Source organism: Perca fluviatilis, chromosome 22 (genome assembly GCF_010015445.1).
Source record: "Perca fluviatilis chromosome 22, GENO_Pfluv_1.0, whole genome shotgun sequence".
In the NCBI taxonomy this organism is placed as follows: domain Eukaryota; kingdom Metazoa; phylum Chordata; class Actinopteri; order Perciformes; family Percidae; genus Perca; species Perca fluviatilis.
In genome coordinates, this window is record NC_053133.1 from 21,988,865 (window position 1) to 22,015,609 (window position 26,745).

The 26,745-nt window shown below is 39.3% G+C and overlaps 2 protein-coding genes across 4 annotated transcripts in view; both read right to left on the reverse strand.

The window, feature by feature from the left end:
* The window catches only part of tnk2a (tyrosine kinase, non-receptor, 2a), a 37,703-nt gene extending 35,220 nt beyond the window's left edge, over window positions 1–2,483 (reverse strand). Inside the window, exon 1 of the mRNA XM_039789694.1 lies at window positions 2,185–2,483. The gene's annotated coding sequence lies outside the window, so the exon portion shown is untranslated. The remainder of the gene's footprint in view (window positions 1–2,184) is intronic.
* tfr1b (transferrin receptor 1b) lies at window positions 1,153–22,222 on the reverse strand. Of its 3 annotated transcripts, none has more exons than XR_005637957.1 (19): window positions 20,192–20,224; window positions 18,511–18,712; window positions 17,253–17,442; window positions 13,355–13,492; window positions 12,467–12,551; window positions 12,173–12,295; window positions 11,966–12,061; window positions 11,426–11,565; window positions 10,882–11,051; window positions 10,645–10,764; window positions 9,172–9,257; window positions 9,023–9,086; window positions 8,869–8,936; window positions 8,714–8,781; window positions 8,134–8,224; window positions 7,348–7,575; window positions 6,194–6,343; window positions 4,030–5,892; window positions 1,153–1,757 (listed from the first exon to the last, which is right to left on the reverse strand). XR_005637957.1 is itself a non-coding variant. In XM_039789698.1 (19 exons), the coding sequence occupies exons 2-19, from the start codon at window positions 20,222–20,224 to the stop codon at window positions 5,680–5,682; spliced, it is 2,265 nt and encodes a 754-aa protein (XP_039645632.1). In that variant the 5' UTR covers window positions 20,225–20,253; window positions 21,897–22,222. The 3 variants fall into 3 exon arrangements, 2 of the variants coding, with proteins under 2 accessions (XP_039645631.1, XP_039645632.1); XM_039789698.1 differs by lacking the exon at window positions 1,153–1,757 and adding an exon at window positions 21,897–22,222 and having other exon boundaries at window positions 5,680–5,892; window positions 20,192–20,253; XM_039789697.1 differs by lacking the exon at window positions 1,153–1,757 and having other exon boundaries at window positions 3,425–5,892.
* Between the last annotated feature and the right edge of the window lie 4,523 nt (window positions 22,223–26,745).

Genomic DNA, 26,745 nt, shown 5'->3' on the forward strand with positions numbered 1-26,745 from the left:
TCCGGGGACGCTCCTCAAAAAGCCTGTCGAGATTTATGAGCGTCACTGTGCGTAACAACTCACAGATAGATCAAAGAGGCGGCTGGCCCGAAAACGATATTACGAATTCTACTATGGCCAAGAAGAAGACCCGCCTTTCAATAGCATTTATTGGCGGCGTCCATGAGGAAAAACTTCAGATCCTATCTCCGACCAATCGGCTATCCTAACCTTAACCACTCGAGGTGAAATGCCTAACCCCAACCAATCGAGCTGCTTCGTAGGGCGGGTCTTGGCGTGGCCATAGTGGGATTTTAATTTCGTGGCCCGAAATCTTTTATATATGTCAATGCCCGAAATCACCAAAATAATTGCACTTCCTGTTTGATGATTGATGTGAGGAGTTAGTAAAAGAGGTTTAAAGTAATAAGGTGTGGTTTTAATTTTTTCTTCTATTAATCTTATTTTGTTTTTTTAATTTTTATAAATTTTTTTTTCATGAATTTATTTGTGTTTTTTTTGTTTTTTCTTTTTGTTCTCTTTTTTTTTTTTTTTTTTTTTTTTTTTTTTTTTTTTTTTTTTTTTTTTTTTTTTTTTTTTTTTTTTTTTTTTTTTTTTTTTTTTTTTTTTTTTTTTTTTTTTTTTTGTTACTGTTATTATTATGTGTTGTGGCTATTATTAGTAGTGCAGGCAAACACATTAAACTGCACAGTGGAGACGATAAGGTTTTTGATATTCTAGATTTAGTGCAGCAGGTGACTGAGCCCAGTATTTGTGGACTAAAGTAAAACTACAATTTCTGGTGGAAAAATTGGAAACATAATCACAAATCTCAGATCTGTTGGAATCGCTGGGAGCAAATTGTGCTTTTAATCTGAAAAGCGTCACTGGAAGCATACAAATATGTTGCTTAAATGAAGAACGGCACTCTCATTAACTGCCACTGTTGAAATATTTGGCTAAAGATGCTGGCTCAAAGCACTATTTCATTAGCTTCCCCATTCCCTGAGCATTAAAAATAAAAAAAATAAAAAATAAGGAACAATGCAAACTCTTGATTCGGCCCTTGACATTCGGCACCCCCAAAATACAAACAATGGAACTTAGACAAGAATAAATAAGTGTTCTCTGCTATGATTCTCTGTTATTTACCATGACAGAAACAGACATAGATTTACTGGATGCTAAGCCAAAAGGGTTTATTACACTTTTCTGCTAAACATTGAGATCACAAAAACATGATTTCATGAACAGGTTTTGAAACACTGCAGTACACACAGTGGGCGGAAAAGCCATTTCCCAACCACCCAACTTGCCCCCCTCGGGATAAAGTAACCTTATTTTAAACTCTTGTTAACAAATCTAGGAAAGTCAAAACAGGCCATAACAATAGCAAGCTCAACAGAAGTGACACCAGAAAACAAACAAAAGTATCCAAACACGTAATAACCTAAATTATGAAATGGTAACGTTCTGTTTGCTCTTGAGGGTATGTTAAAACAAAGTGGATTTTAAATGTAGTTACACTGGTTAAATAGGGCTAACTGACTAATAATGTTCTTTAAACAAGTTTACCTTTCTGTACTTACAATTGTATACAGGTTCAATAAGTTGCAATTACAGTTACCTTTGTTGAATATTTATCTATGGTCTCATATTTTTACTGCCGTTTTATGTTCCTCCTAATGCTAAGGCCTGCCAATATTCTAGGAAAACCACTGATTTTACTTGTATAAGAAGAAAAATGATTAAACAAAAATATAGTTTAGTATCTAAACCTAACTTATTTGAAAATCATTCTGGTTATGAATCTGATTCCAGGTCAGCTCTGGGTGACCTCTCACTGAGACAAATACATCATTTTTTTATATTTAAAAAAAAATATATATAGTAAATCTCAGTACATAGCAATAATGGAGAGAAGGTGGTCTATTAATCTCTATTGAATAGAGCAGAATAGATTGTAATTGATCAGGCTGCTGCTTCAATCTGCTAAAGCTGATAAGCCTTAGTCACGTTAAGTGTCCACCTGCCTGTCTGTCAGTAAACATCTCTCCATTAGGCTACGGTTTCACTCCTGAACATGATAACTGTCTCTCATTTAATGTAATGTATTGTTTTGGTGCAACATGTCGCATCTTCCACATCGAGAGAGCAACAAGCTATCAAAAGAAAAAAGGGAAAAACAACCCCGGGCATACCAACCTGTGAAGACGGGCTTTGCGGGAGACCAGTCCCCCTTCCTCCGGTCAGTCCTCGCTCAGTCCGTCGCTCTCCGCTGCTGCAGCCCGGCGGTAAGCCGCGCTATTTATCGGGGAATCAGTTAAATTCAGCGTATCCGTTATCGGTTATCTCAGTCTCTCTCCTCCGTTAATTCCCTAATTCCGGGGACGCTCCTCAAAAAGCCTGTCGAGATTTATGAGCGTCACTGTGCGTAACAACTCACAGATAGATCAAAGAGGCGGCTGGCCCGAAAACGATATTACGAATTCTACTATGGCCAAGAAAGACCCGCCTTTCAATAGCATTTATTGGCCAGGCGTCCATGAGGATGTAAGGTAACGTAAGACCATTTGTTCAGGTCCTATCTCCTGACCAATCGGCTATCCTAACCTTAACCACTCGAGGTGAAATGCCTAACCCCAACCAATCGAGCTGCTTCGTAGGGCGGGTCTTGGCGTGGCCATAGTGGGATTTTAATTTCGTGGCCCGAAATCTTTTATATATGTCAATGCCCGAAATCACCAAAATAATTGCACTTCCTGTTTGGATGTTCAGGCTTCGAAATAAAAGCCGAAGGTTTAAAGTAATAAGTGTAATTTTAAATTATTATTTCCAAATGTAATAATTATAATACACATGTTGCACTTTTATTTTTTGTATTGAATACAATTTAATTCAAATTGTGCAATAAATAACTTAAAAACTAGTGTACTGTCTAATATTTATGTAGTAGCTGCAAACACATTAAACTGCACAGTGGAGACGCATAAGGTTTTTGATATTCTAGATTTAGTGCAGCAGGTGACTGAGCCCAGTATTTGTGGACTAAAGTAAAACTACAATTTCTGGTGGAAAAATTGGAAACATAATCACAAATCTCAGATCTGTTGGAATCGCTGGGAGCAAATTGTGCTTTTAATCTGAAAAGCGTCACTGGAAGCATACAAATATGTTGCTTAAATGAAGAACGGCACTCTCATTAACTGCCACTGTTGAAATATTTGGCTAAAGATGCTGGCTAAAGCACTATTTCATTAGCTTCCCCATTCCCTGAGCATTAAAAATAAAAAAAAATAAAAAAAATAAGGAACAATGCAAACTCTTGATTCGGCCCTTGACATTCGCTGCAACCCAAAATACAAACAATGGAACTTAGACAAGAATAAATAAGTGTTCTCTGCTATGATTCTCTGTTATTTACCATGACAGAAACAGACATAGATTTACTGGATGCTAAGCCAAAAGGGTTTATTACACTTTTCTGCTAAACATTGAGATCACAAAAACATGATTTCATGAACAGGTTTTGAAACACTGCAGTACACACAGTGGGCGGAAAAGCCATTTCCCAACCACCCAACTTGCCCCCCTCGGGATAAAGTAACCTTATTTTAAACTCTTGTTAACAAATCTAGGAAAGTCAAAACAGGCCATAACAATAGCAAGCTCAACAGAAGTGACACCAGAAAACAAACAAAAGTATCCAAACACGTAATAACCTAAATTATGAAATGGTAACGTTCTGTTTGCTCTTGAGGGTATGTTAAAACAAAGTGGATTTTAAATGTAGTTACACTGGTTAAATAGGGCTAACTGACTAATAATGTTCTTTAAACAAGTTTACCTTTCTGTACTTACAATTGTATACAGGTTCAATAAGTTGCAATTACAGTTACCTTTGTTGAATATTTATCTATGGTCTCATATTTTTACTGCCGTTTTATGTTCCTCCTAATGCTAAGGCCTGCCAATATTCTAGGAAAACCACTGATTTTACTTGTATAAGAAGAAAAATGATTAAACAAAAATATAGTTTAGTATCTAAACCTAACTTATTTGAAAAGTTCGTAATATGGTCCAAGTCTGTTGAGCTACACCTTATCAAAAGCAATACAGTACCATGCATTGAAGAGGAAATAGGTCATTGAAACGCATGCAAAGAGAGTTATAGCTTGTGAATTGAATTTATATGTAGGTGCAACATCTATTGTGTCTTTAAAGTCACTAACACAGAGAAAACAAAGAGGATTGGAGGTAAGAATGCCTACAGAATCTACAGAGAAGTTTGTTTCTAACTGAATAGAATTCATTTTAATATTCTTCCGTGTGTGTTTGTATGGAGTTGCTTGATTAGATGGAAAAATCGGTAAATCGAAAAAAAATAAAATAAAATGCTGCAGGAAAATCATAGCCTGGTACACAAAAGTGAGCAAAAATGGAGAAGTGCACACAGATAATAAAATAAAAGAAGACAAAACAAATATGTATAAAACTCTGGGAAACACTGTTCCCGATAAGTCGTTCCACCCTTCAGTGAAATATGAGAGACACTGCTCCCGATAAATACACATGTAAAAACACACAAACGCAAATCACTCACACACACACACACACACACACACACACACACACTGGTAGGCAAAAACTACCATCACTGCTTGTCATTATGGAAGACACTGCTTCCGATAATGGGTTTTAGTTATGGAAGACACTGCTCCCGATAACTTTATATTATAAACTGCTCCATAAGTTCGAACTGTGCAACATAAATGGCTTTCTTGCAAATTATGGAACCAATCAGTTTAGCTGTCGCGCTAAAAAGGGTGATTTGATCATTTTTGTGCATTATTTATTTATTTTTTTATTCTGTCACCAAGCAGGGAATAAATCCAGTCTTAACTTTCTGGGCTTGTTGCTATATAAATAAGAATTTCCCAATATCCAGAGAGTTAGTTTTTTCTCTGCTCCTAGACTTGTTTATGACAGACTGGAACAACTTTTTTCTGCCCTTCATTTCTCCCTTTTAATGCATTTTAATTAATAACCATTTTGATGACCGAGTGAAGCACCGCTAATGCACGCCACTTTCTCATGATTTGATGATGTCCCTTTAGAAATCGCTTCACATAAAATGGAAGAAATGAAGGCCATAAAAAAAAATTAAAATAAAAAAAAATCTAACTTTCTCACGGGCTCCATTTTGTCAGCAACAGTTGAGGAGTCATTTCTGTAGCAGATGCTGCCGGAGGATTAGACAGTATAACCGTCATAATTATGGAAGGCACTGCTTCCGATAACGTCGTATAAAAAGACAAACAATAACTTTATAGTGGGCACTGCCACTGATAAATAAAAAAAGTATAAATAAGGTTTCTCATTGTTTCGAAGGCGAGAGGACAGAGCACAGGCTTTGACTGGTTCCATGTAGAGCCAGGAGGAGAGGAGGCAGATCTGTCAGTAGTATTAATATTTCTTCAAGTATTTGATGTTGGTTCACAGTTAAGAATATGTTTCTATTTCCATCTCCTCCTGGATCTTTGTGGAAGTACAAGCCTGTTTTGTAAAGGGTGGGGCTTAGACCTGTGATTGACAGCTTGTGCTTAAGTGCCGATATTGGAGCTTCTCCCTCTGCCCTACCTCAAACTTCATTTTAAACAACACACACGATACCCACGCTTACAACTCCCCCGTCTTCCTTTAGATTTCCTCATCGATGTCCCAGAGGTTTCCCTCCATGGCGTTGGCACACCCCTGCAGGTTCCAGGTGGCCAGGGCCAGCTGGATGTGGAGCTGCTCCATGTCGGCGGTCTCGGCGATGGATGCCAAAGTGTGGGAGCCCCGACCCAGCAGGAGGTGACGGAAGGGAGTCTCAGTGGGGGACACGTATGGAGAGAGAAGGCTGTGCTCAACCTAGACCAAACAAACAACCATATTATATATGTTGAAATATAGCAGAAGTCTTATAACCATCCATCCATCCATCCATAAAAGTACAGGCCACAATGTGTCTGGTAAGCATTGAAAGCTCACATGGAATGGTTTTAACTTATTCTTTGACCAGACTTCTGATTTAAATTGTAAATCTTGAACATTTTGTTAAATGATAATTCATCCATGGGGAAGTGCTGCTACGAACGGCGCTTTTAAGGATTTAATAACGTTTAAATATGCATGCGAGTACACAGCAGAGGTGTCACAGTATGCAACTTACACTCATGATCCTGTCGTTGAGGATCCGACAGGCCTCCTGGTCATTTAAGTCAGTGTTTTGGATGTCAGTCTTGATGCTCGCAGCAGCTCGTTGGAAGGAGCCGCGTGCACGATTCAGCCAGTTGGGGTTCACCCCCTTCAGCTGGCCAGACTACAGAGCAAAGAGTTGAATAAACGTCAACACATTTCTAAGAACAAACATATTCTGGTCTTTATAGCTAGATGTCAAAAACATACACTACTGGTCAAAAGTTTGGGGTCACTTAGATATTTCCATTCCACTCCATTATAGACAGAATACCAGCTGATCTGAGTGGGTGGCTGATCTTTAATGCAATATCTACATTGCCCATCATCAGCAACCATTCATCCAATGTTCCAAAGGCACATTCTGTTTACTAATCTGATATCATTTAAAAAAAAAAAAACTAACTGAAAAAACATTGGTGAACCCTTTTGCAATTATGTAAGCAAGTAATGTAATCTGAAAACTGCTGCTCTGGTTAAAAAAAAAAAAACAATCCAACTGATCTCAGCTGGTATTCTGTCTATAATGGGGTGGAACGGAAATTGTGACCCCTATTTTCCACCGGGCACGTCTGCGCTGCGTTGCGGCACCGCGAGCAATCGCTGCCATTCAGGTCAATGCTCGATATTCCACCAGCCGCGCCGCGTCCCAGAAGTGTGAGTGAAGCGGCTCTCCGCTAAAGAAACGCGCCAGGTCTATTTTCACGCGAGCCGCGGGGCGTTCAGACAGCCAGGCAGGAAATGAAATAGCGAGAGCATCCAGTCAATTTACCAAAAGAGCCCCCCAAATATAATTTAGGTCTCCTTTACAAAACCACAGATGACGAGAGATTCATCTTAGAGGTGGAAAAACACAACAGACATCACAGATCTTTTTTATAAGGACAAAGGCAGAAAAAGGCATTGAGTTTAACTGTAGTGGAACGTAGATACTATGTTGATAAATACGGGATTGCTCTGTAAAGAACTTGTAGAGACAAAATAATCTGCGAGTTGGGCAGGCAAGACGCTCCGCTTCTGGGACGCTCCGGGTGTGGTATGGCGCGTGGCGGAGGATGGAACAAAACCGGAACGCAGCCGGAACGCAGCACAGACGTGCCCAGTGGAGAATGGGGGCGAGAGGCCGACCTGTGAGAGCTGGTTGACGCGTTTGTAGACTCGGACCACAGCCTTGGTGAGGACGCTGCTGTATCGGCCAACATCCAGGCTGAGCAGGTGGTCGTGGACCAGTCGCAGGGCCATCTGGCCGGCGAACTGTGCCGCCACTGCCACCATTTCACTGGTGTGATGGCCGGTTGCGTAATTGAGGTGATCCATGTTGTCCAGGTTGGTGCCATAGTAACTGTAGGCCTCAGTCTTAAAACGAAAAAAAAAAAATTAAAAATATAAGCACCAAGATGTAACAAAGAGAATCAAATAGATGTCAGCTAACTGCGCAAAAACAAAACAATGAGGTTTATTTATGTGATGAGCTTGTACCAAAGAATTTAGAAAAACGTGTGTATTTCTTTGAGTAACCCAAGTGATGGGTTCTTCTTTAAAAGATGAACAGGATAGGAGATTATTATCTATTGCAACCTTTTTATTCCAATAACGCAGATCTTATTTTTACATAAAGAACTGATCTACAATGTATTCTGACTATCTAATCTTTGGTTTACATGCAACGTCATTAACTTAATCTGAGAAACCCCTCTTCATTTCTGTTTCCATTAACCTTTATATCAACTTGTAGATAAAATATAGCTGACCCAGAAGCAAGCTCTACTACACCGATCGTCTGAATCGGATTATCTCTACTAACAGGAGGGTTGTGGACATCCTAACATTCCCATTATTACTTCTTGTGGGTAAACGTAAGAATACAGAATATCAACAGAATATATCAATAGTTTGTTTTATATCAAGACTCACATTGGGAGAGATGAAGTGGAAAGAGATGGAGGGAATTCCAGAAAAGGCCAGGAACGGATAGGCGGGGTCGTCCATTGACATTGGCCTCAGTCTGCACACGTTGTAAATGTAAAGTTATTGTTCTGCAGCAACAAAAAGATTACTCAAATATTAAAATAACCGATAGCTGCAGCCCTAGTTGCCGATTTAAATCAAATGTGCCAATTTTAGACTGTATTTTATTTAAGCAAAAGCTCTGGCTGCTTGGTTTTAGACCAAATTAATACTTGAATATTCAGGCTTATTTTGTTAGAAAACAAAAAGGCTTTTACAGAAAAATGTGTTTAATATTTCTCAAATGAAGGCACCTGTATTGGGACCGAAAATCACATATAATATCGGCACTAGTATTATTTAGACTTCTGTGGCGTTCAAATTTCCTGACTGTATTTGAACAGTTTAATTTCTAAGGACTACAAAACATAAAAAAACACCAAAACTGTCCTGACAAAGGGGATTTAAATAGTTACAATAGGAAAATGTAGCTTTTGGCTGGCTGACTGAATGAAAACTTGGCATTACATATTGGTCGTCTACTCACGTTTTGGCCTCCCAGTTACTTGTTCCCACCATATCGTACACAGTGCCAGAACCAAGAGGGCTCTTCACCTGCATGGACGAGGCAAATTAAAGTTAATACAAACTGGTTTGTACAGAACTGAATCAGGACTAAGTGGGTTGTTGTTGTGCCGTTACCTCTCTCATCGTGGTCTCGAGGAGGCTGTGGAGCAGCGGGCTTGCTGAGGCCATAAAGCTCCCACGACCTTGTGAGGAGATAAATTCAGTCGACTGACAACCACTGGAGAACTTCTCAGTACAGAGATATAGTGCAGGAGCGTCCTGTACTTACCCATGACCACTCCATCTAGGCTTATGTAGGTGAAAACACGTTTGTCAATAGAAGACATATAACCCTAAAAACAAAACAGACATATTAAAGAACATTTTCTTTTTTTTTTTTATTTGTAAATCCAAATCAAAAGTAATTCAGTTCTTCACCTCCAACCACTCGGTGGCGCCAACACTTCCGTACTCTCCGGCGCTCCAGCTCGCAAACACCAGGCTTCTCCTGGGTCTGAACCCATCTGGGAAAAGGAAAACCCATCATTGATGCAGGAGAAGAAACTCTGTACGTGTACAGTAAAGAAAACATGTCTGTGCTACCTTATTTGATAGAAATCTATGCATTTTCCTGTTATTTCTGACAATTTGATAAACAGAAATGTGCATTATGCTTGAGTAAATGTAACCCAATTAATAAAGAAAAAGAATAATCAGATTTAAATAAAAATCACCGCGAGAGTCCGGTACAGCTGGTTGATGAAACTAGTGATGGGACGTTTGACACCGAGGCACCGAAGCTTGTATGACTCCCGCAAAGCACACTGGTTCGAAAACAGTGGTGGAGCTTGTATCGAATTGAAATAAGCACGTGACTGAAACTCCGGAAGGGTTTGCTGGATTCATGTCGCGCTGCGTGCTTACCAACGGCCCGTTAGAATTCACTGGAACATCGCAGATTTATGAGTGTAGCTTGCAATGTATTTGATTAGCCTATTCATGGAAATTAGCCTACTTAGCGGTAGAAGGTGGCATTGTTGCTGCAGTTTATTTAATCCATATTTCACCTAATTAAAAACATACTTACTAGAGCCCGACCGATATATCGGCGGCCGATATTAGGCATTTTCCAAACTATCGTTATTGGCATTTATAATGGCCGATAAATGAATATTTAAAAGATCAAATAAAAAAAAACGGACGAAACACCTTTCAACCAAGTTCTGAGTGTTGCCGTTGCATAGTTTGTCCCCCAGAGGGCGCTCTACAACGTCCCTGTTGGCAACACCCATAATCTTAAATTTGTATTTTTATAAAACAAAATTGTATCAGAATATTTTGATGTTCCTCTGTTCTGTTGTGACAGTAAAACAAGTTCATTTTTAAACTGCATTATCATATTATTTTAGTGAGGACTCAAAGAACTACAAATAACTAATGTTAGGGAAATCCGTTTATGTTTTGTTACGCATTACTGAAAAATTCCTCTATGCAGGAAAAATCCTGTAACTTAGATTCTACAACATGTGAGGACACGGTTATAATAATAAATTGCTTATTTGTACTTGTACTACCATCACTGAGGTTACACCATAGCTGATTTATGCCTCCTTAATAATGGGACTACAAATCAGGGGTATGGCGGCTGCCGAGATACCACGTGAAGACTGCAAGAACTGCTGCTTGGGTTTTGTCCTACAACTTTCTGATACATGTATCTGAAGTTAATATGAGACTTCATACTTCAGTCTGACTTAGTCAAATAACGTGGAAATCCAAAGTAACTGTTTTTATCTTCAATTTTTCTATTTGTGTTTCCAGGGCTGAGCTCCATTTAAGGGATGTTGACAAAAAATTAAAAAAAAATGATGTGTATTGTGTCTACTGTCTAGTAAGTGTTATATTTGTTACCGTTCTCCACCATCTCGTGAACAGCCTTGGCCAGCTCTATCAGTATTGAGGTGCCAACAGCGGCTTTGGCAAAACCTTCACCCCAGGCGTCTCTCTGAGCTCCCAGCACAACGTAGCGATCTGCAGATTCACATACAGACACCGAAACATTATCTCAGATGTACGATGAAAAAACAAAAAAATAATGCCACTGTAGAGGATTAGAGGAGAGAAAGAACAAAAAAAAAAAAAAGTTACCAGGATCAGTGAATCCTTTTATGACTCCAAACACATTGTGGATCTCTGTGTTGACCTGCACGTTGTTCACCTCAACAGTGATGTTCTTGCTGCCTCCCAGGCTGTAAGCCACTGACGGGAGGCCGCCTTTAAAACCGCTGCTTGCATCTGGTTCAGGGCCGCCAATTTTCCTGGAGAGGATAAAAGGAGTTTTTCTTTACATTTATTAAACCAATTTATTTACAGCACAAGTCAAATTTCAGACGGTGACAAAAGAAAAATACTCAAAAAGAGAATTACTGCTGAGGTCACAGTTGAGTCTTTGGAGTAAAAGATAATATCACAAAGGGAAATCTACAGTACAGGCTTCTACAGGCAGTGAAATTGTTAGTTAGTTATTAACAATATTATAATTATTCCCATTGTTTTTTTCTTATATTTTATAACAAGAGATAAAATTAAAACAGAAATACAGATTTTTAAAAGCGTGTGCGTGTGCGCGTATGTGTGTGTGTGTGTGTGTGTGTGTGTGTGTGTGTGTGTGTGTGTGTGTGTGTATACATACTTTAGGAGAGCTGAAGCCATGTTGGCGGTAATAGTCTGGGCTGGGATTTTAGGGAGGCCGGAGGACTGCGTTGGGGGAAACTGGGTGTGGTTGAAGGAGGGGAACCCAGGGGTGTAGGGGTCGCCTGAACCCAAATGCACCTAAATGGGGACACACTCAAAATCAATTCCCAATACCATGTTGTTCGAAAATTTTCAGTGGCCGAATATTCGGTGCATCCCTACTCCATAGGGTTTGTCACGTAGTGGACCCGTGCGCTGACGTGCACTAACGTGCAAGTGGCACGGTAACTGGCCAACGAAACATGATCATTATAGCGTTTCAAGCGGACTCTAAAACCCAACTAAGCCACACAGCCAACGGACGGGACGCAGCGCTCCACAAAATATTGCATACTTATTGAGACACTTTCGAATGATATTGCGCAACGTGATATTGCGAGAATGATAGATCTTGCACCCCTAGTTTCAAGTCTTTACTGGCAACTTGGCTCAATAGCTTTTAACAGCATGCTACAAAAACTGGTACGTGCAAACTCACATGTCCGTAGAGTGCCGTGTCCGCTACATATGTGTAATCTTGAGCGTCAGGGTAGATTAGAACAGCAGAGGCCCCCTTTGTGGCAGCATTATCAACCTGAGAAAATGAAAACATGAAAATGAAGAATTGAGTGAAGTTCCTGAAAAACTTTTCCAAAAACAATGACACAAGGCATACAGTATAAAAAGGCGTCAAATCAGCAGTCACCTGCTCTGCAAAGCTGATCTTTCCAGCTCGGAGCAGCAACACACTGTCTTTCAGCTCAATGTTCTTCTTCTGCAGAACATCCAGATCCTCCTGACGACCATAGTTGCCATACACCAGCTTGCCCTATGGACACAAGCATAAGTCAGATAGGCCGCTACAGTCGACAGCTAAAACCAACAGATCCAGTTGCAGTTACAGTTTATTGGGCCTTTAAGTCTATTAACTGAAGTCCATTTAAACAAGAGACAAACATTTTCAAGTTTTCATGATAAAAGTAGGACTGTATCAACTCACCTCAACATCCCCAGGAGCACTGTAAGCCAAATACCCTGTAGGCTCGAAGACATCTGAACCAAAACGGACACGGTTTGGACGCTTGCTGCAGATAAGAGGACAAAAGCTTGTTACAATAGGTGCATCTCATAACCCTTATTTGATAGCTCTTCGACTCCTTGGTCCTCGGGTTGAACCGGAAGTTGTTCTGGCCCTCCTTCATGAAGGCCGTCTCAAAAGCGCTTATTTCTGCCCAGAGCAGCGAGCATCGAGGAGTGATCACCGAGGAGCCATGAGCGAGGATACACGAGAGTAGTCTTCCCAGAAGCCGTGCAGCTTAAGAGTCCCTAACTCACTATGTGTCGCTTCAGAGGAAAGGAGGTCTCATCCCCCTAAAAGCACATTTCCTCGTTGTCTCTCTCCTCCGATGATTTTCTTCGTGTCTCTCCCGTACCTCATTGGTGGGAGGGACTAAGACGCGAGGGAGGGACGCAAGTGGAGGAGCCGAGGAGGCAATTTAAGGGTTATCAGATGCACCAAATGCCATCAATTGGTTTTTATTTTGTTGGCAACACTTTATTTTACAGGGCCCTGTGTAACACACACACGGCGAGGATCCTGATGAGAGTGCGAAAATACGACCACATCACACCCATTCTCCATTCACGTCACTGGCCGCCCGTTTCCGCCAGGATTGAATATAAAAAGGTCTCCCTTCTTACCCCCTAGTGCATCTATGGAAATGCCACAATCTAAACACTTTGGACTTGAAGTATGTCCCCATCCGAATGCCAAATTGTGACATTTTAAAGAAATATCCCTCAAGTAAAAGATTTTTGGTGGTAATCAATCAATCAATCAAGCAAGCTATCCATTCATCCATCAAACAGTAAATAATGTGTCACCAACCTGTCTGGTGTCTGCAGCTGAACGTAGTGGATGTCAGTCCAGGGCTCCATCTCTGCTTTCTTGAATTGGTCAAAGATGCGGTTTGCCTGACTCCGGTCTTCCTCACTTCCTGCTGAGCGACTGGACAGGTCAAAGGCCCTGCAGAGAAACAAAATCAACTTTGTCTCAGTTCGGGGGTCCGTTTCAGAAAGCAGGTTTGGTGAAAACTCTGAGTTTGTTAACCCTGAGATGAGGGAAACTCTTGAGTTTTCGGTTTCAGAAAGGGAGGCAGATCAAACCTGTGACAGCGGGGGAACTCCAGCCCGTTTCAGAAAGAGAGGTAACTTAACCTCAGAGTCAGTTACTATGGTAACTGAGCCTGTGAAGCTAACCTGGTTGGGAGCAGGTTCTCTTCTCTCAGACTCCTCCCTCTGACGCAGCGCTCTTTCATTTCCTCATTCATTCAGCCTGTATTAGGCGCATTTTAGCGCAGTTTGTTATCTGCATTAGAGGACGGATACCCGAACCGAGCCCATCCGGACCCGACGGGACCCAACAGGTCGGGTCGGGTTCGGTCACATCAGCGCGATAAGGCATTGAACATTTTAAATTTTAAAAAAGCTTATTATGTAGGTGCGCGCCTGCGTTAGCGTGCGCTTGTTGCCCCGTGTACGCTGATGATGATGATCTGTTGACGTTTCCGAATGCCTTTCTACAGTTGCTTAATAAAAGCGGGCTTTCCACACAAACAAATGTACATGTGTCATTAGTATGAGAAAAAAAAAAAAAAAAAAAAAGAGATTTTAACTGTGTTATTTTAACTCTGACATAAATATCTTAATTAATAATCTTAATCTTAATGTAGCCTACATAACCATATCCGTCCTCATATCACTAACATCACCCATCGTGGACATGCTCTACATCCCAGCAGATTCTTTGTGTCGCATTACGTTTTTTTTTTTGCAAACAGCAGTTTTCTTTACAACATTGGTAATGCAGAGCATTTTGGTAAAGCCACTGTATAGCAAAGCACCGTCAGAAGAGTTTGACTCGCTCTGAAACGTGTTTTAAATGTTTTTGTAGTGTTCCCTGGACACAAACCAGTGAGAGCCATTAAAAAGGAGTTTCACAGGATTGCAGGTGAATGATGTAAACCCTTTGAAATAAAAGATATGAATTATAATTCTGTCAATGATGGTGCTGCAGCCTCAGAATGCGAGTAGTAGGCCTAGGATTTTTTCGCCCACAGGATTGCACCTAAATGTAATATTATATGCTTATGATTAAATATTATATTACTACACTATAGTGGAACTTACGCATTTACTCTAGCAGCAATTCTCTCCCACACAAATTCTGTCTTTAGCAGCCGCTGTGTTGCTTTTTTTAACAAAATACATGTTCAAACTCGATGGATGTGCTCATGAGTATTTCCGTTTGTTTGTGGTTGTTACCATGGTGAATCGTATCATGGCTCCATTCAGGCTGCCTTTTTATAGTGGTGGTGCACGCGCTTAGCTCTGAGTCAACCTACTCCGAGTTGACTGAACCAACTCAAATCAGCTGTTCTGGAACCGAAAACTCCATTCCCATCTCAGGGTAAATCAACTCAGAGATCAGGGTTGGACTCAGAGTTTGTTAAACCTCCTTCCTGGAACGGGCCCCAGGCTTCTGTAACTAACCTTTCACGCATAGCTCAAAACACTTCAGAGGAAAAAAGGCCAGAAGATGACTCATAACACAGATGTCGTTTGTACACGTACATTACAAGAAGCACTCTTTCAAAATAACATACTTCTAACAATGAGAAGGCTGACCTCATTTCATGGCATATTGTTAAGTTTCCAACTCTGATCTGCAGAACAACAGTGATGGAAAGTTACTAAGTACATTTACTCAGGTTCTGTAACAATCTGAGCCAGCCAGTCGCAAAAACAACATTTTTAGTGGACGGACAAAGCGCCACCTTTATTAGCTACGATATAAAAATGATGAATACATAATGCAATACTATAATATATATTATAATGAAATGGACCATTTTGCATTGTGAGTACTTTAAGTATATTTTTATGCGAATACTTTTGCTCGAGAAAGATTTTGAATGCAGGACTTTTACTTGAAACAGACCATTTTTACACTGTGGTATTGCTACTTTTACTTAGGTCATAGATCAAAGCTGTGGTGTTCCCCGCGATCAGTTTGCAGACTGCTAGGCCATAAAGCATTTAAAAAAAAGGGTTTGCATGAGCTTAAGGTCTTTTTTTTTTTCTATCAAACAGCAAAATGGTTCAACTTTCCATTAGTGGTGGCACACATAAATAAACAGACAAGATATGGGTCATAGAAACACTTCTAAACATAACACCAGGAGGATATGAATTAGTGTGAAGATTTTTCTGCTCTCTGTGCTTATTCTTGCTAAACTTTTGAACATGACGAAATCATTTCTGATGTTGATACCATGTCCTAGCCTTCTGCACTTTACAAGGGAAAGCAAAAGAGATTTTACATTTTTGTTCATGTTGCTCAGTTCTGACTTAGGAGTTGTTTTTTTTTAAATAGTCAGCAAGTGAGAACCATGAAAATGTTACAATTACTGACATTATTATTATTATTATTATTATTATTATTATTAAAGACAGGAGGAAGCTTTATTATGACAGAGGAAGCTGTTACCTAACTAACAATAACCTATGGAGAAGGGATGGGGCTGAATACATGTATTCTTCTTCCCACTACTTTTCCGAACTAAATTAAGTGTTTGTTACACGTGTATCTCTATGCTTTCTATTTTGTGTAGTACTGTTTTATGACCTTTTGTTTTCTTTTACATGTTTGAAATAAATTTCAAACAAACTGAATTTCAAACATGTTTGGATATTTGAGTGTATATGGCAAGTGGTGGGTTTGAGGGCTGGTGGTGGGAGAAATGAGAGACCTCTGTTTGGCTGTGGGTGCTTCTTTGGGTCAACGTCATCCATTAAAGTCATGGAACTTTTATTATTCTCTTTTTATTTTCCCTTACAAAATCAAACCCATTGTAACCTTCCTCTGTCTCGTTTGTTTCTCAGACTGTCTGCAGTTTAATTAAAAATAAAAAGGTCCTCTGATCCCTCTCATCCAGTTAATTGTATAATGTATTATTCCTTTCCCTCTAACAGAAAGCTGAAGGTTATTGAGACCAAAACAGTACCTGGCTGGCACAAATCATTACTACTGTAACATCGATTTATTTTTATTGTTTGTAACGGGGATCATTTACTTATTAAAGCAACACCAAAGCACTTTTCCTCTTCGGTCCCCCTACAGGTTGGAAGCGGAATTGTCCATTACCGCTGTCGTAATGTCCCATTATGTCTCATTCGAACTACAGATCCCCTAGCAAAATTACGACTCCCACTATGGCCACGCCAAGACCCGCCCTACGAAGCAGCTCGATTGGTTGGGGTTAGGCATTTGACCTCGAGTGGTTAAGGTTAGGATTGCCGTTTGTCCAGGGGATAGGATCTGAACAAATGGGGTTACGTTATCTTGCGTAAGCATGGACGCCTGGCCAATAAATGCTATTAAAGGGCAGGTCTTGGCGTGGCCATAGTGGGATTCGTAATATCGCGATCCTCTACCCGATCTGGCAAACTTGCATAGTGCAGTTATAGCCGATAGAGGGCCGCAAACCTAATGCAGAAGTGCCGTTCACCCTGTTACGAGTTGATGAACCACTGAAACGATTTTGGAAACATTATTTTAAAAAAAAGGTACAAAAGAATCTTTGGTGTTGCTTTAAGAAATTGGCAGGTTTGTTTGATTGTCGGGTGTTTGTATGTTTGTGTTCTCTTTTGGCTTCAATATAGTCTTCAGTATAACGACATAACATTGAGTGTGGTTGGAAAAGATGTGCACATGAACAGTGTACCTCAGAGTTTCGTCAAATGCGCGGCTGGTGAGTTTCTGTGCGAGGAGTTGGTTCAGAGGAACGTCTGGAGCTGGTACAACAACAGGTGGCGTAACAACAGGTGGCGTAGCGGTCGTTCCTTCCGGCTCGGTGCCACAGTTCACCGACTCCACCTGAGTTTCACGGTGACAGAGGTAACCAAGCATGTAGCCTGGAAGACAAATAGAGCAATGACCTAATTAAGGCACTTGTACAGAGACATGTAATTCATTTTCCACTTTGTCCCTAAAGTTACAGCTAAATAAGTTGCAACTTCTTTGTAGGCCACAACTAGATTTTATGAGTGTTATTGGTATAAAATAGAGTCCAGTTGTGTAGACTGGTTTTTGAAGTATGCCATTTGTTTGCAGTAATTCTTCCAATCAAAAGTATCATTTTTTTTAAAGCAAAAAGAAAATCCCACAACTTACTGGTACCAGCTTCTCAAATGTAAAAATATTCATTGGTTTCCATAGGGCTGGGCGATATGGAGAAAATCCGATACCACAATATTCTTGACCAAATGCATCGATATTGCGACGTTATTGTAGGGTTGACAATTGGTGCTTTCACAAAACATTTTTCACAATGAGATTTTAGATAATCATCAATAATGTGGTAAACCGTTTCAAGTGAAATTAAAAGACAAAAAAAAAAAAAAAATTGTTTTCCAGCTATATACTGACTATGTTTACATGCATGCACAAAAATAGTGTGATGTTAAAACAAATCCGCAATTCTTAGAAATGATATTCCCTCAAAAATGTTTCCGAACAGATGTTCTGAGAAAATTGAGTTAGTATGTGCTTGTTCTTATCAATTTAGACAACGTAATTGTTAGGGAATCGCCAGAAGCCTCACGATACGACAGCATCACGATACTTTACATATTGCAATTTATTACATTTTTTCCAATTTCAAATTTTTTCCCCCAATTTCAAGTCATGTTCCCAAAAGGAAACTTTGTCAACATCTGTTTGATCTAAAAAGATTGTTGTGTCGGTTTGTTCATCTCCCTTCAATTTTATTGCTGCAAAATGGGATTGTCAAGCAGACACACTGACCAACACATATATACTGTATCGATTTTTCCCCCACCCAAAGTATATAATGATTCCAATGAAAGACGTATCATATTGAATCATTTCCCAGCCCTAGGTTTCCACCGTTATATATCATGTTATATCATTTAGATAATAGATAAAGAAAGAGGGCCATGTTAATGATGAGCGTGGCGTACCGGTGACAAATATCAGCAGAATCCCCAGGGCCATGTAGCAAATAGTACTCCGTTTCTGATGTGGGGGTGCTGGCCTGAAGCTCGGAGATCCCCCGGCCTGCTCCTCGGCCTCTGTGGCGCCATCCGACAGTTTGACCTCAACATGTCTTTCTCCGTCCTCTGCCGGCTGCAGAGTGAACCTGCTGTACCGCTCACTTTTTATCTAGAGAGGGAGAAAGACAGGAAGAGATAAGAGTGAAAACTATGAGAGCAATGTGTTCCATTCTGATCCCTCAGCTGCATGGGTAGCCAAGTGGTTACACAGGTCTAAGCATATTTTATAATCAGACGATGCAAAATCTCTAAAAATATTAATAAAAATATTAACAGTGTGTCATTTTGACATGCAATTTCAGTTTTGTGTAATTGCTAAATTTAAACCTAATTCACTTCAATAAAGATAACTATACATGCTATTCTTGTCATGAGCATCAAGGCGTGGCGGCGCAAATTCAAATGTTTAGTACATGTGTGATGGCAAAATTTTATTTTAACCTTATTGTTAAATAATTGTTTTATAACTCCACAAGATGTTGCTTCTTTAGTGTAGACTCTTAGGCACCAGAAGGAACAGATGGCAACCGTGAACTTTGAGCCTAGTCAAAGTATTTTCTTTTTCTGGTTGAACCTCCTCTCATCGTTTATTCTTAACAGATAAGGTGAAGAAGGGAATTCCAATTATGTGAACTGTGTCTGTCCCTGTCTCCTGCTGAGGGCAGGTGTTTAGACTAAGGAGAAGAACGGTAGCAGAAGGGGGGCCGTAAACTCATTTATGTTCATTTATGATGTTTACCCAAATGGTCAGCAGCTAAAGATAAGTTGAGGAGGATGGCTTAAGGGGTTTTCTTCAAGTATATAATGTGTGATGTTTAGACTAGAGTTTAGAAAGACTTTTTCAGACGTGCTGCGTGTACCTGAGAAACTGTATTTTTATATTTGCAAATATAATAAATACTCAAAGACCAAACTTTGGTTTAATTCTCAAACAGCCTTTTATTCGTTTCATCTCTTATCCATTGATATCGCAAGAACCCTGCTGCTTCAAGAAAAACTTCCACTACACATGTTAACTCAAAGATTCATAGAAAAAAATATAAATGTTGGGAGGCCATTCATCGACACGCTAAGTCCTTGATATCCATTCTGCAGTTAGCATCATATACCCATGGCAAAAAGGAAACAAGGCAGTTTAATTATTTTTGGATTTACTAAGAAATTGTGTAGCGATGAACCGTTGTTCATGTGAAATCTCAAAAACAGCCTGATGCTGCTGCTGCTGCTGCTGCTTCTTCTTCTTCTTCTTCTTCTTCTTCTTCTTCTTCTTCTTCTTCTTCTTCTTCTTCTTCTTCTTATTATTATTATTATTATTATTATTATTATTATTATATGACTATTTGTGGGTGGCTGTTTGCCCTATCAATTCCTGCTGATAAAGTATAATAGGGTAAATCTTGTATAGTGCATACACTTGTAGCCGTTATGTATCTTTGTAAGTCATTGGAAGTCGCAAGCGCACGACCCCCCCCCGGTTAAAAAAAAAAAAGTGGGCTCCCCCAAAGGCCACGGTATAGTTCAAACACTGGAAAAACCTTTTAAAAAAAGTGTAAAACATCAACTTTGAATAAAAGTAACAAGCACTCACCATGCTGTTGAATGCAGACCTCACTCGATCCATTGTTGCGGTTGTTTCAAAGAAAAAAAAACCTGGGTATATAAAATATAAAGATTCAGATTGGCAAAGTAGAAACACAAATGCGAAGATTGAAAGACCAAAGGAAACAGAGAGGGAGGGAGAGGATGTGTGCAGAGTCTGGTTTTCTAACAGAGTTGCTATTCAGAGGACTATGAAAAGGTTGCTGTAGGTCTGCAGGGAGGAGTGTTTTCTCTGAACATTAAACTGACTGACTCTTATTCACTGAAACAGCATTAAAAACATTTTATATACAGGATTAAGTAGGTTTCTTACTTGCTTTTTTTTGTCATAAGATACAATGTTTATTTTGAGTTTACTTACACACACACACACAAGCGTGACCTTCAGGTACTGTCCACAGCAGTGATACCTTTGTTTAATTCATAAACATCTCACATGCAGACTACACTGAGGTGTCGGTCTGAGCTTAATAAGAAGCGTTGGCTCCAACTGACAAAACCACCTGCGTGTTTCCATGAAAGCATTCCTTCCTTATAGGTGGGGACTAACACAATGTACCAAGCTTACCGGTAATTCAAACCACTTCTTCATTCCTGAGCTAAAGCAGGAAATGGCTACTGATTCATTATCCAGAGGTAATACATATTTAAAGTATCCAGATTTAATGCAATCATTAACTGATGAAAACATCAAAATGACAAAAGGGGCTTGTGTCCATATTGAAACTGAAAAATCAACTGAAAGTATTACAGCAAAGCCAGAAGAGCTCAGTTATGCCTCTCCAAAAGACTAAAGAGAGCATTTTTTTGGCAGTTTGCACAGGATCTAACTACTTCCTTGTTTTATCATAGCCTTACAGACACATCAACCATGCTGATATTAGATATATGACAGTCTAAAAGTAACAAGAGTTACAGGGCAGTAATACACACAATACGTTGGAGGTAATTTAGACGCAGTGTCACCATGGGCCTCAACATTATCAATTCATCTGAGGATTGTTTTCTCAATTAATCAAATTGGACCTATAAAATATCAGGAAAAAGAAATGAATCAATCAACAATAATGTCAGCTGTAGACACAACTGGTTAATAAGCATATTTTAGAAATCCTCACAAAAATTTATGTTGCATGTTTTTTAACTCTCAATATATTTAGTAAATAAGAAAAAAAACGCAATATTGTGCATGGTATTAAAACATATTGTCAGTGATATTAAACAAGGGGAGCTGTCACATTGAGGTTGCATCACGTCACTCCACGTTAGCTCTTCCTCTGTAAGAAAGGTTTTTCTCTAGACATATTTTGACACTTTTGCATGTCTGACCAGGTCATTTTATACATTTGGAAGAGATTATTGTTTTTTTAGGGGAGTGCAAGAATATTCCCTCATCACACTTGCAAACCAGGGACAAATCAAAATCAAGGCTTTCATATTAAAAACAATACATACATATGTTGTCGATTAACTGTAATATGAATTTATAAACGAAACATTATGATACAGTCAAAGGACATGCGACACTGAAAATACCTATTTGTGAGTAACGTTAAGCTAGCTAGTTAGCTGCACGTTTGCTATCATATCTTTTCGGTTGAGGGAAAGACTCGCGTAAAAGGCAATGCAGCTCAACAACTGTCTAACGATATAATATACAAATGAATAAAAGGTCGGTCAATGTCAGTAATCTCACCTTATTGCCGGTCAAACACTACGCGTCCTCTGTTGCAAGTTAGCTGCTGGCTGCTTCCTCCTAGTCCTCCGGTTCCTCCTCAGTCATAGATGTATGAACGTCCTGATAAGGGTCACAGCACTTCCGCCTTGGCCTTGCGTCATCTTGCAATCAGCGCCAATCAGTCACGTACACATTCTTAAAGGTAACACCCACTTTAGTCCATGTGTGCTAGAGTCCCCATTACACCCCATGGTAAAGCCCACCAGCAGTACATTTACTCACACTAAGTAGGCCTACTGTATTCAGTATTGAGGTATTTGTACTTCCCTTCCATTTTATGATACCTTATATTTTACTCTACTAGATTCAGAGAGAAATATTGTACTCTTTATTTCACTACATTCATTTGACACATTTTGAAGAATAGGATTTGACATTCAAAACATATAGTGGTAGAAGAAATATTCAGATCCTTTACTTAAGTGCTAATACCACACTATAGAGTACTCATTCTGCAGAAAAAAAAACCCCTGTCAGTGTTTTACTACTATATATGATGTTTTTAGATTAAAATTGCTCGTGTATCAATGCTGATGCTGCATATTTTTCAAAAAATGTACCATTCTGCATAATGAATGATTGTATAATGATGATATTTTGTATAGTGTGTGTAGGATTACTGATTTTACTTGAGTAAAGGCTCTCACCAAATAACTCACCCACCACTGCTTATGCACTGCTAACTAGACCAGCCAGTGATGGAAAATCACCGTACATTCATTGAAGTATAGTGTTTTTAAAGAGTAACTTATAACCAGGCTAAAAGGCACATAACTTTAATTTAATTGGATAAACGTGTTTTTGAAGTCTCGTGGATTTAATGAAAAATGACACCACAAGGAAATAAAAAATACAGAAGTTACCTGAAATCATTTGCATAGGAAACTCCAATAACCTGTTAACCTTGACATTGCTGTCTGTGGTGTCCTATAAGCACAGATATGCAGTCTGTTCAGTGGGTGGAGTTGCTGACAACAATCACATAAGAGCTGTTGATGCCTCTGGTTAACCTTCTTATGGCTTTTAAAGGTGTTTTTGAAGTCTCGTGGATTTAAAGAAAAATGACACCACAAGGAAATAAAAAATACAGAAGTTACCTGAAATCATTTGCATAGGAAACTCCAATAACCTGTTAACCTTGATATTGCTGTCTGTGGTGTCCTATAAGCACAGATATGCAGTCTGTTCAGTGGGTGGAGTTGCTGACAACAATCACATAAGAGCTGTTGATGCCTCTGGCTAACCTTCTTATGGCTTTAATTCCTTAGGGTAAAATGAGTCAAAAATTGATGTTATACTGTGCACTCCTTTTTGACAAACAAGAACAAACTGTTGACATCAGCACCACCAAGAGTTATGTACATTCAAGTGGGATGTGTTTAAAGTTGTTCTCAGATGTATGATTATAGGTTATAAGTGAAGGAGACATTGCTACAGTACAACTGCTCTTTATCAATAATCCCCTCAGATGGGAAATGATACACCCGTAAGACTGTAACTGCAGAAAAGGAGACTTACAGTAATATGGTAATATGACCTCACTCTGCAGTGTCAGCACAGATGGTTTCTCCCCAGTAATCTGTCAGTGCAAAGCGCTTCGATGTAGCACTTTAAAATGTGGGCAATGTGGGCATTTGAGTCAGTTACTGTAACTAAGGGACTCTATGAACTCTATGTACTGGAAACAAGATTGAATAGTTCCTTCAGACACTTGCCTGTAGTTTGAGTCATAGATTAAAAAGGTGCAGTTTTTCATATGCAGAGAACAACAATCTGTAACAGGGCTTTACACTGTAGCTGTAGGTCAGTTTTGAGAAACAGTGAATCTTTATACAGGCTATCTGCAGGTTGTCTTAAGTGTTTATTTATTTTTTGAGGAATCCATTGTACTTATTATGGTCCAGGTCACGTTAATTTAATTAACTATATCAGTAGGAATTATCGTTTTATACTGCTGGTAATTACTGAAAAATGGGACCTAATAATAATTCCACATCATATCATCACTACTGGTTTACCATATGACCAAGAAACAGTTATTAAATTGCATTCTATGAAGGAATCCTGCAGAAACCATGTTTATAGTTAGTAGGGATTGAACATTATCTTTTTAAAGAGCTTTTTCTAACTGCCAACAGTCACCTTTGCTTTATTTCTCACTTTAACTGAACTACAGTTCAATGTATCATATGATGTAAAAAGTATTTTCTGTTGACATATAAAGCTTGAAATCAGGGTTTTGTTAAGAAATTATATTGCAATTTCTTTCTAAGTCAGGAGAAGAGTCTTAACCGCATAGGCTGTCTGTGGCCACAGAGAGGGTACCGGTAACCAATCGTTTTCATACAATCGCTAAAATGACTCAAATGCAACATTTCAGATGCCATCAAAAAACAAATATACTTAAGGGAGGGATGAAGGCGCCAGAAACAGACTTCTCACTGGGTGTTTTCACATGTACAGTAGGTGGCAAAATTGAATTGGGGCTTCAGCACATCATGTAATAGCAACACTGTCCCAGATGGTGTCACCTTAGTGCTTTGTGTTAAAATTACCTCTCATCTCTGGAGACACTAACCTCTATCTCTGGATGAGGAAACAATTAGTCTATCCTAAGGCCAACTGCACATACAGCGGCACAGATGGCATCTATGTGGGAGAAGATGTGTTACCCTAGATACCATAATACCACATCTTTTACATTTCAGGCATTTTGTTTACATTTCAAAGTGGGCTCTGAAGTGACTGAATAGGAGGTTCACTCTAATACTCAGGAGCATGGCTGGCAAATGGATAAGTTGGCTGTTGTGAGATCAACCCTGTGACATTTTGGTGACTCCTGAGTCACAAGTAACAATTCTAATATGATAATTCTAAATGCTAAAACCTACTGCAACAGTAGCGGAGTGTAGCGGAGTGGAGAAGAGACATAAAGTGATTGAACACAGTACAAGAAATGTATGTCAAGTTTGCTAACAATAGCCACCATAAACTACAGGTCATAGCCTCATACCATACCAGATATACGGGATCTTTGGACACACCTTCATAACAGGCCAAGTATGGACACCCACCACCTGCTGGCAGCAGAAGAAGAAAAAAAGTGGTTTTAGTGAATTAATTAGCCTGAGTAATTTAGAAATAGTGTTTTAATTGTGCTTTGCTCAAGAGGGATCTACGCAATGTCAAGTGCGCAGTCTGGGAATACAATAATGCGCATGCCCAAAGGTGTCTGACTGTTGCCGAGCTGAATCTGATTGGCTGAAGTATGGTTGTCGTCATTGGCTTCTAATTTTTCCGATGGTAGCTAGTTGGTTACCCCTGAAAAATGTCGATTACCCGGTAACTCTTATCATCTACAGCACACATTTGAAAGTCTGTCTTTTGAAGACAAACTTAAAGATAAAACACCTCATGCCCACCAGCTGCGGGATATTGTTATAAGACAATCCTCTGGTTAAAAAGAATCCTATTAAACATGGAGTGGTTCTCCAGAACAAAATGACTAACTGCTAACGTTAGCTTGTCAGAGAGGCTTTTTTGTGTGCCTCCTGTGTGTGTTATGGGAGGGATGGCACCTATGATAAAGAACCATAAACAGTATAAAGGCTAGTAAAGAACACGCTTTCTGACAGGAAGTTGACAGGAAGTGACAAGCATAGCTAAATTATATCAAATAGTAAAATTCTGTCATTTTCTGGTTTTGCATCTATGCAAAGTAACGTTAAATATAGTTGTTGCCCTAACGTTACCATTTTTTTCCTTCTAAATCTAACCCCAAAACACCACTGGTATCAATCTTTTCATCTAGGTAACTTTATAGTCCTAATTTAACACAACTATTTTTTAAGGAAAGATTATTTATGAAGATATCAGTTTAATGTGTTGCCTTGTGTGAATGCATGTTACACCTTTATTTTGGGGACACTATTAGGCTACAGCTGAATATGATGGTAGGATTTGAGGGCTTTTACACGCTTTCACACCACATTTTTACTGACATTAAACAATATGTAGCCTCTGCTCAATAAGCTATAGTCAAGACAGTTAATACAGAAGGCTAGATAGGCTATTTACTTGCAGTATACTGTTCACAAAATCAAGGTCAGGCAAGACGTAGGCTATCATCTGTCTTGCGTCACAGCCTACCTGAGACGCATTCTCCGGTCATATGAATGCCATTTCTATGAGCTGCTATAGTTTATCGTATCAGATCTTCCTTGTTGTCTGTACAGGAGCTTGCTCTGTCACTGTATTCCACCCAAGTAACAACTGATTGTGAAAACTAATCTATATCCCCCATCTCTTTTCTCTCTCCACTATCGCAGCATCATTTAATCACCCTCTATCTGCTGCTGCCAGCACATTCATTCTCCCCTGCACGTTTAATCCAGAAAGGACAACAACACTGCTGTGTGTGTGTGTGTGTGTGTGTGTGTGTGTGTGTGTGTGTGTGTGTATGTATGTGTGTGTGTGTGTGTGTGTGTGTGTGTGTGTGTTTGTGTGTGAATATTTTTGTGTGTTTGATAAGGTTTCTGTTTATTAAACATTTTAATGAAGTCTACCTGAAGGCCAAAATCCCTTAACAGTGCAATGTTTGGGGAATACTGTCAAGACTTTGTTATCGCGAGATTTGGGATACACAGGCGCAAGGCTTTGAGCCTATAAGGTTGCTACCTTTAAAGGCTGTTGGAAATATGAAATTCTTTAAAAAAAAAAAAAAAAAAGATAAAAAGAAAGTTAGAGAAGTAAGAAGATACTGAATTTTCTTGCTCATTTCAACCATTTTAACAATAGAGAGCGGA